Here is a 19,631-nt window from a genome sequence, read left to right as displayed (position 1 = left end):
AATTTTTTGTATTTTTAGTAGAGACGGGGTTTCACCATGTTGGCCAGGATGGTCTCGATCTCTTGACCTCGTGATTCGCCCTTCTCAGCCTCCCAAAGTGCTGGGATTACAGGCTTGAGCCACCACGCCCGGCTAAACCAAACAATTTTCTATAAGGATTTTTCAGATAGACAATAAACTTATGGACAGCAAAAAAAAAAAAAAACAAAAAACTTGGAATAAATCTTATTCCAAGTTTTCATTTGAAATTGGTCTTAGTTTCTTAACTTACTTTAGAAGCATCTTTCAGATAATTCAGTGTTTCATTTGTAGCTCCCAAAGTTTAGTATTCAACAGACTTATTTCTTTTTCTTTTCAGTTGACATGAGAGCCTAATTTATAATTTTTAGTTCGTGTCAAAAAAAAAGTTAAGGCTGGGCGTGGTGGCTCATGTCTGTAATGCCAGCACATTGGGAGGCTGAGGCCGGTAGATCACAAGGTCAGGAGATCAAGACCATCCTGGCCAACATGGTGAAACTCTGTCTCTACTTTAAAAAAAAAAAGTTCAGGCTTTATTTATTTATTATTGTTTTTAAGACAGAGTCTTACTCTGTTGCCCAGGCTGGAGCACAGTAGTATGATCTCAGCTCACTGCAGCCTCTGCCTCCAGGGTTCAAGTGATTTTCATGCCTCAACCTCCCAAGTAGCTGGGACTACAGGCGTGTGCCACCACAGCTGGCTTTTCTTTTTTTTTTTTTTTGAGGCAGAGTTTCGCTCTTGTTACCCAGGCTGGAGTGCAATGGCGCGATCTCGGCTCACCGCAACCTCTGCCTCCTGGGTTCAGGCAATTCTCCTGCCTCAGCCTCCTGAGTAGCTGGGATTACAGGCACGCACCACTATGCCCAGCTAATTTTTTGTATTTTTAGTAAAGACGGAGTTTCACCATGTTGACCAAGATGGTCTCGATCTCTTGACCTCGTGATCCACCTGCCTCGGCCTCCCAAAGTGCTGGGATTACAGGCTTGAGCCACCGCACCCGGCCTTTTTTTTTTTTTTTTTTTTTTTAAATAGAGACGGGGCTGGTCTCAAACTCCCAACCTCAGGTGATCTGCCCACCTCGGCCTCCCAAAATGCTGAGACTACAGCTGTAAGCCACCATGCCCAGCCTAGTGTCAATTTAGGGGGGTACTAGATTCACTTACTTACGTATTTTAAGTATATAATGTTTATCATGTTTAAACTTAGAACGTTTTCGGTATTTTATAATAGAGATATTGTATTGGCAAGTTTGTCACTACAACTCACTTCTCTGGCCTTTTACTATGATTGTATGTACAAGTATTAATACACTGATAATCAGTTTGGCATTGGGATCATGTTTGAGCTTGACTAAATCTGGAGACTAGATTAGATGAGTGATTTTGCGAAATAATTTGACCCTGTTTTGTTTTGTTTTGTTTTTTTTAAAGACATGGAATTTCTATTAATCTTTGCTATTATTTGGAGATGGAAATGGAAAATTGATTATATGCTTAAGACTAATAAAATTATTAGCTGGGCACTGTGGCTCACACCTGTAATCCCAGCACTTTGGGAGGCTGCAGTGGGTGTATCATTTAAGCCCAGGAGTTGGAGACCAACCTGGGCAACATGGCAAAACCCCATCTCTACAAAAAAAAGAAAATACAAAAATTAGCCAGGTGTGGTGGTGTGTGCCTGTAGTCCTAGCTACTCAGGAGACTGATGTAGGAGGATAGCTTGAGCTTGGGAGGTAAAAGTTGCAGTGAGCCAAGATTGCACCACTCTACTCCAGCCTGGACTGGATGATAGACAGAGACCCTGTCTCAAAAAAAGAAAAGAAAATTGTTAAAGCAACATAGCAACATGATGAACAGCCACACCTAGTTTCCCCATTCTCTCCAAACTACTTTTATTATTTTCTGTATTCTCTTGTAGGCTGTATTTGTAGGTGTGCGTGCACATATGTGTTTGAAGTTGAAATTCACATAATATGCGATTAACCATTATAAAGTGTACAGTTCAGTGACACAGTGTAGTCACAGTGTTGTGCAGCTGCCACCTCTCCTTAGTTTCAAAACTTTTTAACATCCTAGTAAAACACCCCTAGGCATTAAGTAATCCCTCCTCATATCCCCTATACGCTATTACCACTAATCTGCTTTCTGTCTTCATGGCTTTTCCTGTTTCGGATATGCTATGTGAAAGGAATCATACACTGTGTGTCTAACTTCTTTTACTCAGCATAATGCTTTCATGCTTCACTCTTTATGTAACATGTATTAGCATTTTTTATGGTTGAATAATATTTCATTATATATATTTTTAAATATATAAAACATGATATCTAGAGATCGCAGTTAGTTCATTTGTTGGTGGGCATTTGGGTTGTTTTCACCGTTTGGCTGTTATGAATAATGCTGACATAAACATTTGTATACAAGTTTCTGTGTGGACATAATCTCTGGTACTTTATTTGGGCAGTGCTGGCAAACCAATGTTGTGTGCTTTCTTTCCTGTGTAGTACTTAGCACACTTGCCAGACTGTAAGTTCCCTGAGGATGGGGACATAAATTTAGTGCCTGCCTCATATTACTTAAATATTCCAAGCCTGCTGAATTATTACATTTTCAATGATTCATGATAATCCCCAAAATATTCCAGAATCAGATCAGTACCTATTCAGCTATTTTTTTTTTTTTTTTTTTTTTTTTTTGAGACAGAGTTTCACTCTTGTTACCCAGGCTGGAGTGCAATGGCGCGATCTCGGCTCACCGCAACCTCTGCCTCCTGGGTTCAGGCAATTCTCCTGCCTCAGCCTCCTGAGTAGCTGGGATTACAGGCATGCGCCACCATGCCCAGCTAATTTTTTTGTATTTTTAGTAGAGACGGGGTTTCACCATGTTAACCAGGATGGTCTCGATCTCTTGACCTCGTGATCCACCCCCCTCGGCCTCCCAAAGTGCTAGGATTACAGGCTTGAGCCACTGCGCCCGGCCCCTAGTCAGCTATTTTGACTTAGTAGTATTATGGCTTAATTTGAAGCCTAATGCTGTGTCAGCTTCAGGGATTAGGAAGTGAGGAACCAATAGTAGTACTTATTAGAGGCATTACAAGTGGTATTGAGTGTTCAGTGGACCTTCAAATCCAATTCAGTGACATCAAATCCAAGTAAGCAAATAGACTGAGCTCCTTGAGAATAGGAACTGGTTTCCCTAGCATCTAGCACAGTACCTGGGACAGGTGGTGCCCCGTAAGTATTTGAAAAAAATGTTACGAAATGCAATGACATACAGTACTTAACGTTCAGCTTAAAGCTCTAGTCACATTACCTATGGTTGATTTACATTGGAATGTATAGTTGCTGTAGAATCCCAAAATGAATAATAGAGTAAAAATGTTTCTTTCTCAAAGTACTATGTGTTATGAGTGAAAAAAAAAAATGATTAGAACATAATCCAGATTTCGCCAGCCAGGCAAAGGCATCTGTGCTGTAATATGAGGTATGCCTTCCTGCACTAAGAGGAACAGGGTTTATGGGAAAACTAGGATTAGGAGCAGACCATTTGAAATCTGTACATCTTTGTAATTTAAGCACTAGCTTAAACCTAATAAAAAATGCTAGCATGGCCGGGCGCGGTGGCTCAAGCCTGTAATCCCAGCACTTTGGGAGGCCGAGGTGGGTGGATCACAAGGTCAAGAGATCGAGACCATCCTGGTCAACATGGTGAAACCCCGTCTCTACTAAAAATACAAAACATTAGCTGGGCAAGGTGGCGCGTGCCTGTAATCCCAGCTACTCAGGAGGCTGAGGCAGGAGAATTGCCTGAACCCAGGAGGCGGAGGTTGCGGTGAGCCGAGATCACGCCATTGCACTCCAGCCTGGGTAACAAGAGCGAAACTCTGTCTCAAAAAAAAAAAAAAAAAAAAATGCTAGCATGCATAAGGTTTTAAACAATTCGGTAAATTTAATACTTTCCCTTTAAAAACAGTAAAGGTGGCCAGGAGTGGTGGCACTGCTTGTGGCTTGCTGTGTTTAGCTGTTGTTACCTGCAAATGCAAAAAATAAATAACATTTTAGGAAATTAACCAGTGTGATTTCTGACTGTACTGACATAATTCCCTTATCTACTGATTGCATGTGAGCTAATGTATATACTGTAGTAGAATAGTTCCGGTAGTTCTCTACCTTTTCTGTGCTTACCATGCCTCCTTCCTTTCTACTTTTTTTTTTTTTTTTTTTTTTTTTTTTGAGACAGAGTTTTACTTTTGTTGCCCAGGTTGTAGTGCAGTGACACGATCTCAGCTCACTGCAACCTCTGCCTCCCAGGTTCAAGCAAGTCTCCTGCCTCAGCCTCCCTAGTAGCTGGGATTACAGGCATGAGCTACCATGTCTGGCTAACTTTTGTATTTTTAGTAGAGACAGGGTTTCACCATGTTGGTCAGACTGGTCCCAATCTCCCTACCTCAGGTGATCTGCCTGCCTCGGCCTCCCAAAGTGCTGGGATTACAGGCATGAGCCACTGTACCTGGCCTACCTTTCTACTCTTAATGCTCAAGTTTTAACCTTTTGGACATCTCATTTGTTCTGTAACAGTATCTTCTATCCATGTGTACCCTTCCAATCTCTCTTGTGTAATTTATTCTTCACAATACTACAAGAAGTCTATTGCGTTGAAAACCCCAAATCTGATTAAGCCAGCCTCCATCATTAGAGCATGTTTCTCAAATACTTGTTGTGTACAAATCGTTCTTATTCTATGGTTTCTGTTTTCATGCTTTTTTAGTTTGTTTCATTTGCCATATGATAGAGTTTTTCTTCACAGCGTATTTTGGGAAGTATGCCCTTAATTTTAAATTCTAATACGAGTTACTTTGAAGACCCACAGTAGAATTTAACAAATTCTTTCAAATAACAAATTTTAAAGCCTTCATTTATTATCAACTAACAAAGAAAAAAAAGTATCAAGTGACTTCTGCTTGACATGATGAGAGATCAAAGTGTAAATTTAGATACTACCGCCTATTGAGTTTTCCTCTCTCTCCATTCATTTTCATCTCCCAATTTTTGTTAAAATGTTGTGATACACTGTTCTTAGTTTGTTTTTTTTTTTTTTTTTTTTTTTTTTTTTTTTTTTTTTTTTTGAGGCGGAGTTTCGCTCTTGTTACCCAGGCTGGAGTGCAATGGCGCGATCTCGGCTCACCGCAACCTCCGCCTCCTGGGTTCAGGCAATTCTCCTGCCTCAGCCTCCTGAGTAGCTGGGATTACAGGCACGCGCCACCATGCCCAGCTAATTTTTAGTATTTTTAGTAGAGACGGGGTTTCACCATGTTGACCAGGATGGTCTCGATCTTGTGATCCACCCGCCTCGGCCTCCCAAAGTGCTGGGATTACAGGCTTGAGCCACCGCGCCCGGCCCTAGTTTGTTATACTTTGTAGTCTTTTCCAGAACTATTTCTGTTCTAGAACCATATAAATTGTCATGTACACTTCTGTGCTTAAATGAATTTATTGTCCGTTTGTTATCTTTGGATACATTTTTTTGAATTCTTTATTTTGATATAGCAAAGCATAAGTCTCTGGCTTGTATACTGATTTTTTTTTTTTTTTTTTTTTTTTCTGGAAATACAGTGAAAGCCTTTGATGAAATTTAGGCCTTCATGTCAAGACGTTTGTATTCTGTTATATCTTTAATTAAATTTTATCTTATTTTTTTTGTCTACCTTAGGGGCAGCAGTTAACTAACTGTTGGATCTTCATAACTATTATCTTCTCCCTAACCTTTTTATTGCTATACTATTTCATGACATCTTGTTTACATTTTCTCAAAATTATTCTCTTGTGATTTGGTTTTACCGCATTGACTGTTCTGTTTGTTGATGGATTTATTAGTTACACTGTTTTATCTATCTTGTATAATTTTCATTCCTTAATTCTGCATGCTACCTTTTCAGTGTTGTTTTAATCATAAGAGTCTATGCTTTGTGTTTTTCTTGTGAATGTCAAAGCAATTCTTTCAGAAAATTTCTTCTATTTTCTGTGATAAATATTAATACTGAATGTATTTCATCTACTGTTTTTTTTTTTTTTTTTTTGAGACAGAGTCTCACTCAGTCACCAGGCTGGAGTGCAGTGGCATGACCTCAGCTCACTGCAACCTCCGCCTCCCAGGTTCAAGCAATTCTCCTGCCTCAGCCTCCCGAGTAGCTGGCGTTCATCTACTTTTTGAAAACTGTGTCCTCGGCCGGGCGCGGTGGCTCAAGCCTGTAATCCCAGCACTTTGGGTGGCCGAGGCGGGTGGATCACGAGGTCAAGAGATCGAGACCATTCTGGTCAGCATGGTGAAACCCCGTCTCTACTGAAAATACAAAAAATTAGCTGGGCATGGTGGCACGTGCCTGTAATCCCAGCTACTCAGGAGGCTGAGGCAGGAGAATTGGCTGAGCCCAGGAGGCGGAGGTTGTGGTGAGCCGAGATCGCGCCATTGCACTCCAGCCTGGGTAACAAGAGCGAAACTCCATCTCAAAAAAGAAGAAAAAAAAAAAAGAAAACTGTGTCCTCTCTGTCAGGGCAAACTGCTGGTAATGGGGGCGGGGAGGGTGGGAAGTAAGTAAATGAGGCCAGGTGCAGTGGCTCATGCCTGTAATTTCAGCACTTTGGGAGGCTGAAGTGGGCAGATTACGAGGTCAGGAGTTTGAGACCAGCCTGGCCAACATGGTGAAACCTCCTCTGTACTAAGAATACAAAAATTAGCTGGGCGTGGTGGTACCACGCCTGTAATCCCAGCTACTCAGGAGACAGAGACAGGAGAATCACTTGAACCCAGGAGGCAGAGGTTGCAGTGAGCTGAGATCATGCCACTGTACTCCAGCCTGGGCGACAGAGCAAGACTCCGTCTCAAAAATAATAATAATAGTAATAATAATAAGCAAATGAAGACTGTGTCCACTTTGATTCTTCTCTTCTCCTTTGCCTTTTTACTTTTCTTCATCATTGCCTCTTTTTCTTCTTTTCTTCCCTTATTTCTTTCCTGTAAAATTGTTCTTGATTCCATGATTTTTTAACTTTTTTCTTTTTTTGCAAAACATGAAGTGCAAATTCTCTTTTACTTCACTCTGAATTTACCTGGCTATGCTCTACTAGGCCTTAGGAAGCCTAATAGAGCTTCTCTAATTTTGTAGACAGACCTTTGACAAACCTTTTGTGTCAGGATGAGCTCATCTGCTACTTTGGAATTGTGAGACTTTATTTAATGTGATGGTACTGAGGTTAGGTGTGAGATTGATTTATTTGTAATTTCTTAGTCCTTTCTCCTTATCTTTCCTTTTGGATAAAGGTCAAAATATAAAATCTTCCTACCTGCTTAAGTACTATTTGACCATCAGAGAAAGGGAGCTTCAGGTAGGCCATTCCACATTTTTTCCTCATCATACCTATGTCCCTGTACCCATCTTAGCAAGTTGAAGGTACTAGCCAAAATTTTTCTGGAGGGAGGAGAGGGCAGGGGGTACTACATTATGGATTCTGGGCTTGGTCTTTCAGTTTCAACTAACTCATTCTGTACCTGAATGATACTATTTAATAAAATTTCATGGTATGAATTTGAGAATTTTTCATGATTTTAGGGATATTTTAACTTCCTTTTTCTTTCCTATAGTTTTAGGGAAGGATTTTCTGCCAGACTGCCTGTGCTACTATCTTTCCTGGAAGTCTCATAAATACTAAAAAGAATTTTTAGAATAAGAGTGTAAAGACATTATTTACACTGAAGTAACATTCTTTTTTTTTTTTCTCTTTGAGTCAGAGTCTCACTCTGTCACCCAGGCTGGAGTGCAGTGGCATCATTTTAGCTAACTGCAACCTCTGCCTCTTGAGTTCAACCAATCCTCCCACATCAGCCTCCTGAGCAGCTAGACTTACAGACGCGTGCCAACATACCCACGTAATTATTTTTTGTATTTTTAATAGAGATGGGATTTCACCATTTTGGCCAGGCTGGTGTCAAACTCCTGACCTCAAGTGATCTGCCCACCTTGGCCTCTCAAAGTGCTGGGATTACAGGCACAAGCCAGTAGATCTAGCCTGACATTCATCCTTAATCTAGCACTGCATTAGTTCTACCAAAAAAAAAAAAAGTATATGCATTAAAAATGTTAAGGGGGGCCAGGCACCGTGGCTCATACCTGTAATCCCAGCACTTTGGGAGGCCGAGGCAGTGGATCACTTGAGGTCAGGAGTTCTGGACCAGCCTGGCCAATATAGTGAAATCCCATCTCCGCTTATAAAATACAAAGATAAGCTGGCACACACCTGTGATCTCAGCCATTCAGAGGCTGAAGCAGGAGAATCTCTTGAACCCAGGAGGCAGAGGTTGCAGTGAACCAAGATTGCATCACTGTACTCCGGCCTGGTCAACAGAGTGACGCTCCATCTCAAAAGAAAAAAGAAATGTTAAAGGGTTTACTTCCTCGAGTCTACTCTTTGAATAGTATATGATGTTTCATATTCTCTATTTGGAACATCTGTATGGATGCAGACATTTTCAGAATTCTCCTAGGACAATGAACCAGAAACTTTCATATTTATAGGAAACTTGAGGATTTGGTTATTTTATTTGTTTTGAAACAGGGTCTTGCTCTGTCGCCCAAGCTGGAGTGCAGTGGCACAGCCACGGCTCACTGCAGCCTCAACCTTCCAGGATCAAGCAATCTTTCCACCTCAGCCTCCTTGTAGCTGGGACTACAGGCATAATTTTTTTTTTTTTTTTTTTGTGACGGAGTTTCACTCTTGTTACCCAGGCTGGAGTGCCATGGCGCGATCTCGGCTCACCGCAACCTCCGCCTCCTGGGTTCAGGCAATTCTCCTGCCTTAGCCTCCTGAATAGCTGGGATTACAGGCACATGCCACCATGTCCAGCTAATTTTTTGTATTTTTAGTAGAGACGGGGTTTCATCATGTTGACCAGGATGGTCTCTATCTCTTGACCTTGTGATCCACCCGCCTCGGCCTCCCAAAGTGCTGGGATTACAGGCTTGAGCAACCGCACCTGGCCGGAAATTTTTTTTTTTTTAATTAGACACCTGGCTCATTTAAAAAAAAAAAAAAAAATATTTTTTGTAGAGATAGGCATTACTCTGTTGCCAGTGCCGGCATTTGTAGACGTGAGCCACTATCCTTAACCATAGTAGCTTAAAATGCAGATTTTTGGACCCTGTCTTCAATAAGTTTTATTCAATAGAAATCTTCATTTGTAGCCAGCTTACTATGTTGCAGGTGGTTGCCAGTTTAGCTTTGAGTAATGTTATCTTCGTTGTTAAAATAATCAGATTTAATTATATGGTTGATATTTTAGATAACTAGGATATTTTAGGCTGTCCTACGGGGCTGAATAGCTGGCAGCTGTTTGGCTTGGCTTCTAGAGGACTTACTGCTCAGCAAATAACTATTATGAATACCTTCATTGCTTCTCTGTGTCCCAAAGACCAATACCCAAACTTTGAGATTTTGTAGACTGGAAAAATCTTTGTCTCACCCTCCCTCCAAAGAAAGACATAGGTTGCTAATTTTTATTTTGCTGAATGAGGACTTGAAAAATAAATTAACAGTGAGCCAGGCACAGTGGCTCAGGCCTGTAATCCAGCAGTTTGAGAGGCCGAAGCAGGAAGATTATTTAAGGCCAGGAGTTCAAGACCAGTCTGTGCAAAATAGCAAGACCTCATCTCTACTAAAACATAAAAATATTAGCTGGGCTTAATGGCACATGCCTCTGGTCCCAGCTACATGGGAGGCTGAGATGAAGGAATCGCCTGAGCCCAGGAAACTCAGGCTGTAGGAAGCCATGACCACACCACTTCACTCCAGTCTGGGCGACAGCCTGTCTCAATAAACAGATAAATAATAAAAGGACATTTTAATACCATACTACAACCACTAAAGATACAAATAAAATACAAGAAGAACACAACCTCATAATACTGATAGTCTTTTATTTTCCATATATTTAAGTTCAGATAAAACCTACTCTATTTTCCTCTTTTAAAAAAATTATTTAGCTATGGATGAATGAATACTTTCTCACACACTTCAAACTACTGCTTAGTACCTGAAATATAACACTTAAAATCTGGGGTACTACTTGAATATGATGAGTAGTCACACATCTCACATCCTTTGTTTTCTTGCCAGTTCGATCCTTTGGTACAGAAGACAGACCAACAGATCGTCCAATACCACCTCGAGATGAAGTCTTTGAATACATTATATTCCGTGGGAGCGACATTAAAGACCTCACTGTTTGTGAGCCACCAAAACCACAGTGTTCTTTGCCTCAAGACCCAGCTATCGTTCAGGTAACTGATTGTAAATTTTTCTTGGAGTGCAGATAAACTTCGCACAGGGTTAGCCTTGACTTTTTTTTCTCCCAGTTGAATGTTGATGTAGCTTATCATTTCCAAGTTACCTGGATACCTGAAATTACTGGATAATGATCTCATCTAGGTTTTTCTCTTTGTATCATAAATTAGGACTAAGGTAAAAAACAGCTGAGGAATTTATTATAAAATATTTTCTAATTTCAACAACAATTACAATAACTAACATTGAAGGCTACTCTGTAGAAGCACTGTACATATAATGCATCCTCTGAGGTTGGTACCATAATTATTCTCACATTTAACAAGTGAGGAAATTGAGATGGAGCCACAATTTGAACAGATCCAGGCAGCCTGCTTCAGAATCTAGGATCTGTGCTACCGTATTATTGAGATATGGTTATATCGCAAACCAGGGCACTAACAGTTCTTAGACAAGATTATTAGGTTTAATGGGAAAAGAAGCAAAATCACATTGTTTTGCATATTATATAATATGCAATGTTCGTCTTTGTTTTGTTTTTCTTTTTCTTTTTTCTTTTTGAAATAGAGTCATTGGAATACAGTGGCATGAACTTGGCTCACTGCAATCTTCACCTCCCAGGTTCAAACAATTCTTCTGCCTCAGCCTCCTGAGTAGCTGGGATTACAGGCATGCACCACAACACCCAGCTAATTCTTGTATTTTTAGTAGAGGCGGGGTTTCACCATGTTGGCCAGCCTGTTCTCAAACTCCTGACCTCAAGTGATCCGCCCACCTCAGCCTCCCAAAGTGCTGGGATTACAGGCATGAGCCACTGTGCCTGGCCTGCAATGTTATATAGTAAGAAAACATAAACGTAAATGTATTTTAACATATTTAGATCAGCTCTTAAATTTCCCAATTTAAGTTTTTTAATGAGGAATTGTAAATTTTGTTCTTACAGCATAAGCTAGAGAAATTCTCTACTCTCATCTATCCCTACCCTGGTTAAGTCTTATTTTGGTGAAAGGAAGCCTGAAGGAATCTGAAAAAATAAGAATCTCTTTAAATGGAGAAGGAAGAGACACATTCTTAATAGAGATAGGTGCCTACACCAAACATTGGTGGTACCTTACTGTCTCTTATATATGGCCTTTGATAATTCTCCAGGGAACCAGTTATTTGAGTAATCAGTTTTATGGAATGAAAAAAAATAAGAGAGAGCAAATGAAAATGGTGTTGAATAACTTCTTCCAATCATCATAAACTTCTACTTGATCTTATTCATTCATTCAGTAGTATTTACAGAATATCTGGTATGTGCTTAACACAGAAAAGGTCCTGCCATCAGTGAGTGTATGTCCTGGTAGCCTTTAACACACTTCATGTTTATATTATGAAACAGTTTAAATGAGATAATATATGAAGTATATATGTATTAACATATAATATATTTTAATATATATATGCTTTAGGTTTAAGTTAAAGTTTTTATAAAATGTTCCTCAGCTTAATGTAAGTATAAGTAAAAATGTAAATGGTTTTACGTGGGATATGTTTGTTTCTACATCTCTTTCCTGTGAATTTAATAGTAGGCCTCAAATGATTGAAAATAAGTGAAGTCACAAGTGAGATTTATATCAGCATCAGACTAAAACTCAGTATTACCAAAAGTTACTTTTCTTCAGGCAAAGTTACTTTACTTTAAGAAAAGTAACTATTTATTTTCTTTATCTATAAAACTCTTAACTCAAATGGGAAGTTTATTGTAGAAAAAAGTATTTGTAAGTCACATTGAGTATAATTGGCACATTATAGACAGATAATGAAATCAGAAAGTTCTTTGGCTGTTTTAAATGCATATTGTAATTCATTTTATATCTAGTAGTTATCATTTAATAGTTTTCTTAAAAATGTAAAAATTTGGAAATTTTTTCATTATATACATGTTGCTTAGAGCTTGGAAATATAACCCATGATTTTCCTTCAGTCCTCACTAGGCTCATCGACTTCTTCCTTCCAGTCCATGGGTTCTTATGGGCCTTTCGGCAGGATGCCCACATACAGTCAGTTCAGTCCAAGTTCCTTAGTTGGGCAGCAGTTTGGTGCTGTTGGTGTTGGTATGTTTTCTTTTTCTTTTACTTATTTTTTTGTTTTTGTATTCTTCCTTTCTTTGCCACAAAGGTATAGAAACTCAACACAAACTTTTAGAAATGTTTGATGTTCCTTTTGTAACTTTGTTTTATAGTGTTCAGAACACATATTGATGACATTTTAAAGCCTTTATTTAATATTATTATGATATTACTGGGTTTTTGAAAGTCAACTTTTACAATAGTAACTTTTTTTTTACACATAGTTATATCTAACATCTACCAAATCTTATTGGTAATTGGATTTTTTTTTTTCTTTTTTTGAGACAGAGTCTCACTCTATCTTTTGTTTTATTTTATTTTTATTTTTTGAGACAGTCTCGCTATGTCACCCAGCCTGGAGTGCAGTGGCCTGATCTCTACTCACTGCAACCTCCACCTCTCAGGTTCAAGCAATTCTCCTGCCTCAGCCTCCTGAGCAGCTGGGATTACAGGTGGGCTCCACCACACCCAGCTACTTTTTTTGTATTTTTAGTAGAGATGGCATTTCACCGTGTTGGCCAAGCTGGTCTCGAACTCCTGACCTCAAGTGATCCACTCACCTCAGCCTTCCAAAATGCTGAGATTACAGGCATGAGCTACCGTGCCCAGCCTAAAACATTTTAAACATACATAAGACATGCACACATAAAGATACACATAGCATGATTGAGGGCTTGGTTTTGTTTCTCTAACACTGGTTTTGAAACAAAGCTATAACAAGAATGTACAGCAGGGCTGGGCGAATGACAGTCTTATTTATAGCTGGAGAGGGTCAAGGGCTATTGAGTGCAAAATCTGGATATAATCAGACTAGTTCAGTGTTTTGTTTTGTTTTTTTTATAGCTGTACATTTTAGCATTTCAGTACACTTTATTGCATGGTAAAGAACAGTTTTAAATCTCAAGTTTTCGTCCCTAATCTTTTAAAATTTCATTGAAATAATTATTTACCAGTTAACTCTGACTGCACCACAAATTTAGTTTCAGGTGTATCTTGAAACTCATTAATATGCTAACAAGTTTTGTTAAAATTATTACATTCTTTCCTCTGAATATGCTTTTTATACAGATGTGACTTAAGTATTTAAATGTTTTACTTATTCACAAAATAATAAAGAATGACCAAAAAAAGCAAACTAAAACTGAACAAATACAAACAGAAAGCACAGATGCTATTACATATCAAATTGATAATATAACCACATAGGGGAAAAAATAATTCAGATAACTTTTACGTTCTTAGTAGGATATACTAACAAGAAATAGAACTATTAACTATTAAGAACACTTGGGCCGGGCGCGGTGGCTCAGCCTGTAATCCCAGCACTTTGGGAGGCCAAGGCGGGTGGATCACGAGGTCGAGAGATCCAGACCATCCTGGTCAACATAGTGAAACCCCGTCTCTACTAAAAATACAAAAAACTAGCTGGGCGTGGTGGCGCGTGCCTGTAATCCCAGCTACTTAGGAGGCTGAGGCAGGAGAATTGCCTGAACCCAGGAGGCAGAGGTTGCGGTGAGCTGAGATCGCGCCATTGCACTCCAGCCTGGGTAACGAGAGCAAAACTCCATCTCAAAAAAAAAAAAAAAAAAAAAACACTTGGCCAGGCACGGTGGCTCACACGTGTAATCCCAGCACTTTGGGAGGCCGAGGTGGGTGGATCACCTGAGGTCAGGAATTTGAGACCAGCCTCACCAACATGGAGAAACCCCATCTCTACAAAAAATTCAAAGTTAGCTGGGTGTGGTGGTACATGCCTATAATACCAGCTACTCTGGAGGCTGAAGCAGGAAAATCACTTGAACCTGGGAGGCGGAGGTTGCAGTGAGCTAAGGTTGCAGTGAACCAAGATCGCACCATTGCATTCTAGCCTGGGCAACAAGAGTGAAACTCCATCTCAAAACAAAACAAAACTTGACTTCAATTTGTATTATTGGTGTTGTGGTTTGTTTTGGTTTTTGGTTTTTTTGGTTGTTGTTGTCTCTCCCCGCTCCGAGATAAGATCTGACTCTATCTCCCAGGCTCAAACCATCCTTCCACCTCAGCCTTCTGAGTAGCTGGCATGCACCACCAATTCCAGCTAGATTTTTGTATTTTTTTGTAGAGACAGGGTTTTCCCTTGTTGCCCAGGCTGGTCTTGTGAGCTCAAGTGATCCACCCACCTTGGCCTCCTTTTGGGATTATAGGCATGAGCCACTGCACCCAGCAAGGTGGTGTTAATTCTTAAACTGTTTCATATGTATTATAGGATGGGGCAAATAAGTAAAATACTTAGGTTAGGAAATAGTATTCTTACCATGGAGAAGAGAAATAGAAATATGGGATGAGAAAGAACCCTGTGATGCTGAATTTAAATAGCTGGTATGAGTATGAACCCATTTAAAAAAAAAAAAAAACTGGTTATTTCCTGGCTCTGAAAGAACCTAGAAACAATGGAAACCCAGTAGCAAAGAGCACATCTACACTCAGTGCTTAGTTTCTAAATACCACTCCCCACTCAAAGGAACAAGGGCCCATTGAAAAAAAGAAGGAAAAGACATACTTTTTTCACATAAAAATACCTGCTAATAAGTAGAAGGAGTGGTAGATAAATTGTCATTTTCTAATTTCAGTGTAATAATAAACCAGATTTTAAGCTAGGCCTCTTTTCATTTTTGGTCCCTAGTATTCTGATTTTAAACGGAAATGTAAATGAATCAGGTCACACTATTGCTATTTGATGAGAAAATTTTTTTTTTTTTTTTTTTGAGACGGAGTTTCGCTCTTGTTACCCAGGCTGGAGTGCAATGGCGCCATCTCGGCTCACCGCAACCTCCGCCTCCTGGGTTCAGGCAATTCTCCTGCCTCGGCCTCCTGAGTAGCTGGGATTATAGGCACGCACCACCATGCCCAGCTAATTTTTTGTATTTTTAGTAGAGACGGGGTTTCACCATGTTGACCAGGTTGGTCTTGATCTCTCGACCTCGTGATCCACCCGCCTCGGCCTCCCAAAGTGCTGGGATTACAGGCTTGAGCCACCGCGCCCGGCCCGAGAAAATTTTTATATGTTTACATTTTCATGTGTTACTACTTTTGCTTTTAATTTTTATTTATTATTTATTTATTTGAGACAGGGTCTCATTCTGTCACCAGGCTGGAGTACAGTGGCACAACCACAGCTCACTGCAGCCTAGACTTCCTGGGCTCAAGCAGTCCTTCCATCTCAACCAGCCTGGCAGCTGGGACTACAGGCATATGCCCTTATGCCTTGCTGATTTTTGTGTTTTTTGTAGAGATAGCGGCTCAGCATGTTATCCAGGCTGATCTCAAACTCCTAGGCTCAAACAGTCTGCCTGCCTCAGCCTCCCAAAGTGTTGGGAACCAGCATGCCCACCCTTATTACTGGTTTTTAATAGGTGCGTGTGTGTGTGTGTGTTTTCAAGACAGTCTTGCTCTGTTGCGCAGGCTAGAATGCAAAGACTCCAGCACTTTGGGAGGCTGTGGGGGAGCATTGCTTGAGCTCAGGAGTTGGAGACTAGCCTGGCTAAACCCTTTCTCTACCAAAAAAAAAAAAAAAAAGGCAAGCATGGTGGCAAACTCTTGTAATCCCAGCTGCTCCAGAGGCTGAGGTGGGAGGATGATTGCTTGAGCCTGAGAGGTAGAGGTTGCAGTGAACTAAGATCACACCATTGCACTCCAGCTTGGGAAACAGAGCCAGGCTGTGTCTCAAAGAAAAGAAAAAGAAAAAATCATCTTGCTTATAGTGAAAAATGTACAAATTAAATCTACACTAAGACACCATTTTTCGCTATCAGTTTGGCAAAAACTCAAAGTTTGATTATATACATACTCTTTTGGCAAGTCTGTGAGGAATATATACTGTCATATATTGAAAAAAATAATATACCAGGTAGAATTAAAGCACTTTTTTTAAAGCTGATGTGAAAATAATTCTTAAGTGCAAGAGATTAGATCATTACTGGCCTTAATTTCTGAACATTTAGGAAAAATTAAACATCTCAAAATAAATGAAGCATCAAAACAGTATTTCCCTATGTTACCATTGAACAGTAGAAAATAAGAGCTTACTGCTGCTGTTAGAAAAAAGAATTTGTAGAAACAGTGAAAGGTACAGATTGACCAACTATCTAACATAATTCTGTAGCAAGGATTAAAATGAACAAATATGGAGCAATTAGATATTTTTTCTGTTATATTTACTTAATTGATAAGGACAGCTGGTTGTTCTCAAATAATTAACAGGTTTACTAGCATGTCATGGCATGATGTTTAAGTTTCATAATCGTATGTGCCAGATGGAGGAATATGGGCTGAATAGACCATCAATGGGTACATTTTGGTTAAATAGCCAAACCATATTGAAGCATGGTTCTCCATGCTAATTTTTTAATTACTGAGTGATGAAGCCTTGAAAGCATGCTTATGAACTTCATGGGTAGCATAAAGACAGGAGGGTGAGCCGGGCGCGATGGCTCAAGCCTGTAATCCCAGCACTTTGGGAGGCCGAGGCGGGTGGATCACGAGGTCGAGAGATCGAGACCATCCTGGTCAACATGGTGAAACCCCGTCTCTACTAAAAATACAAAAAAATCAGCTGGGCATGGTGGCACGTGCCTGTAATCCCAGCTACTCAGGAGGCTGAGGCAGGAGAATTGCCTGAACCCGGGAGGCGGAGGTTGCGGTGAGCCGAGATCGCGCCATTGCACTCCAGCCTGGGTAACAAGAGTGAAAAAAACTCCGTCTCAAAAAAAAAAAAAAAAAAAAAGACAAGAGGGTGTTTGAAGCATTATGGATGTTAGACTAAGGATTGTTACAGATCAGGCCAGGCACAGTGGCTCACACCTGTAATCCCAGCACTTTGGGAAGCTGAGCGGGGTGAATCATTTGACGTCAGTGAGGTCAGGAGTTCGAGGTCAGCCTGGCCATCATGATGAAACCCTGTCTCTACTAAAATACAAAAAAAATGAGCCAGACATGGTGGCACAGACTTGTAATCCCAGCTACTTGGGAGGCTGAGGCAGTAGAATCGCTGGAACCCAGGAGGTAGAGGTTGCAGTGAGTCAAGATCACATCACTGCACTCCATCCTGTGTGTCACAGTGAGACCGTGTCTCAAAAAAAAAAAAAGATTGTTAGACATCTACTTTGGTAAAATGTGAAGGAATGAAACATTCCAATTAAAAGGTAGAGAGTATCAGACTGAATTAATTTTTTTTTTTTTTTTTTTTTTTTTTTTGAGACAGAGTTTCGCTCTTGTTACCGAGGCTGGAGTGCAATGGCGCGATCTCGGCTCACCGCAACCTCCACCTCCTGGGTTCAGGCAATTCTCCTGCCTCAGCCTCCTGAGTAGCTGGGATTGCAGGCACGCGCCACCATACCCAGCTAATTTTTTGTATTTTTAGTAGAGACAGGGTTTCACCATGTTGACCACGTTGGTCTCGATCTCTTGAACTCGTGATCCACCCGCCTTGGCCTCCCAAAGTGCTGGGATTACAGGCTTGAGCCACCACGCCCGGCCTGAATTAATTTTTTTTAAATGGCCCAACTATATTATGTTTGCAAGAGATGCACTGAAAGTAAAAGAATAGAAAAAGGTGCCGGGCGCGGTGGCTCAAGCCTGTAATCCCAGCACTTTGGGAGGCCGAGGCGGGTGGATCACGAGGTCAAGAGATCGAGACCATCCTGGTCAACATGGTGAAACCCCGTCTCTACTAAAGATACAAAAAATTAGCTGGGCATGGTGGCACGTGCCTGTAATCCCAGCTACTCAGGAGGCTGAGGCAGGAGAATTGCCTGAACCCAGGAGGCGGAGGTTGCGGTGAGCCGAGATGGCGCCATTGCACTCCAGCCTGGGTAACAAGAGTGAAACTCCGTCTCAAAAAAAAAAAAAAAAAAAAAAGAATAGAAAAAGGTATACCGCAAAAACACCAATAACAGGAAAACTGTGTGACAGACATTAATGTCAGACAAAGCAGCTTAAAGATCAGGAGTACTAACAGAGATAAAGGGGGTGGTTCTTCATAAAGATAAGGATCAATTCATCAGGAAGATTCAACAGTCCTAAATGTGTAACTTTTATAAAACAGTATACCCAACAATTGCAGAATGTTGTTTTAAGTAGGCATGGACTGCTCAGCAATATAGACCAAATACTGCGCCGTAAAATAAGTCACACTAAATTCCAAAATGATTAAAATCATACATGATATCTTCTTAAACCACAAAAGAATTAAACTTGGAATTAATAAAGGTAACTTGAAAAATCCCCAAATCAAGTAAACTTGTTAATCACTAATAAATCAGAGAAGAATTTACAAAGGAAATTAGAATGTTTTTAATCTGGGCCAGGTGCAATAGCATACACCTGTAATCCCAGCACGTTGGGAGGCCAAGGTGGGAGGATCACTTGAGGCCAGGAGTTCAAGACCAGCCTGGGGAACATAGAGAGCCCTCGTTTTTACAGAAAAAATTTTTTAATTAGCTGGACATAGTTGTTCATATCTGTAGTCCTAGCACTCAGAAGGCTGAGGTGGAGAATTGATTGAGCCCAGGATTTCAAGACTGCAGTGAGCTGTGATTCTGCTGCTGCACTCCAGGAAAGGTAACAGAGCTAGACCTTGTCTCTTATCAAAAAAAAAAAAAAGAAAAAGAAAAATTTTAATTTTTCTGTCTCTAAAAAAGAAAAAAATGTGTATTTTTAATGACCAGAAAGTTGGTAGCTGGAGCTAAAACTGTTTAGGAAAATTTTCATAGCTTTAAATACATATATTAGAAAATAAGAATTTTTGGCCAGGTTCAGTGGCTCATGCCCATGACCCCAGCACTTTGGGAGGCTGAGGTGGGTGGATCACTTGAGGTCAGAAGTTCGAGACCAGCCTGGCCAGTGTAGTGAAAACCTGTCTCTACTAAAAATACAAAAATTAGTCAAGCATATTGGCATGTGCCTGTAGTCCCAGCTATTCGGCAGGCTGAGGCAGGAGAATTACTTAAGCTGGGGACGTGGAGGTTGCAGTGAGCCAAGATGGCACCACTGCAGTCCAACCTGAGTAACAGAGTGAGGGAGACTCTGTCTCAAATAAAAAGTAAAAGAAAATAAGAATTTTTAAAATCAGTGCTCTAAGCTACTAGTTTAAGAAGCTAGGAAGCCAGGCCCGGTGGCTCACACTGTAA

General features: G+C 40.3%; 1 protein-coding gene across 6 annotated transcripts in view; it reads left to right on the top strand.

Moving 5' to 3' along the window:
* The window catches only part of LSM14A (LSM14A mRNA processing body assembly factor), a 66,902-nt gene that overhangs the window by 20,282 nt on the left and 26,989 nt on the right, over positions 1 to 19,631 (top strand). For all 6 annotated transcript variants that reach the window (XM_039465596.2, XM_074386578.1, XM_039465595.2 and 3 more), the window contains exons 2-3: positions 10,184 to 10,347; positions 12,321 to 12,450. In XM_039465596.2, coding sequence (XP_039321530.1) covers positions 10,184 to 10,347; positions 12,321 to 12,450 — 294 coding nt within the window. The remainder of the gene's footprint in view (positions 1 to 10,183; positions 10,348 to 12,320; positions 12,451 to 19,631) is intronic.

The sequence above is a fragment of the Saimiri boliviensis genome, chromosome 14, assembly GCF_048565385.1.
Source record: "Saimiri boliviensis isolate mSaiBol1 chromosome 14, mSaiBol1.pri, whole genome shotgun sequence".
In the NCBI taxonomy this organism is placed as follows: Eukaryota; Metazoa; Chordata; class Mammalia; order Primates; family Cebidae; genus Saimiri; species Saimiri boliviensis.
The sequence above is the reverse complement of the archived record's forward strand: the minus strand, read 5'-3'. Positions and strand labels throughout refer to the sequence as shown.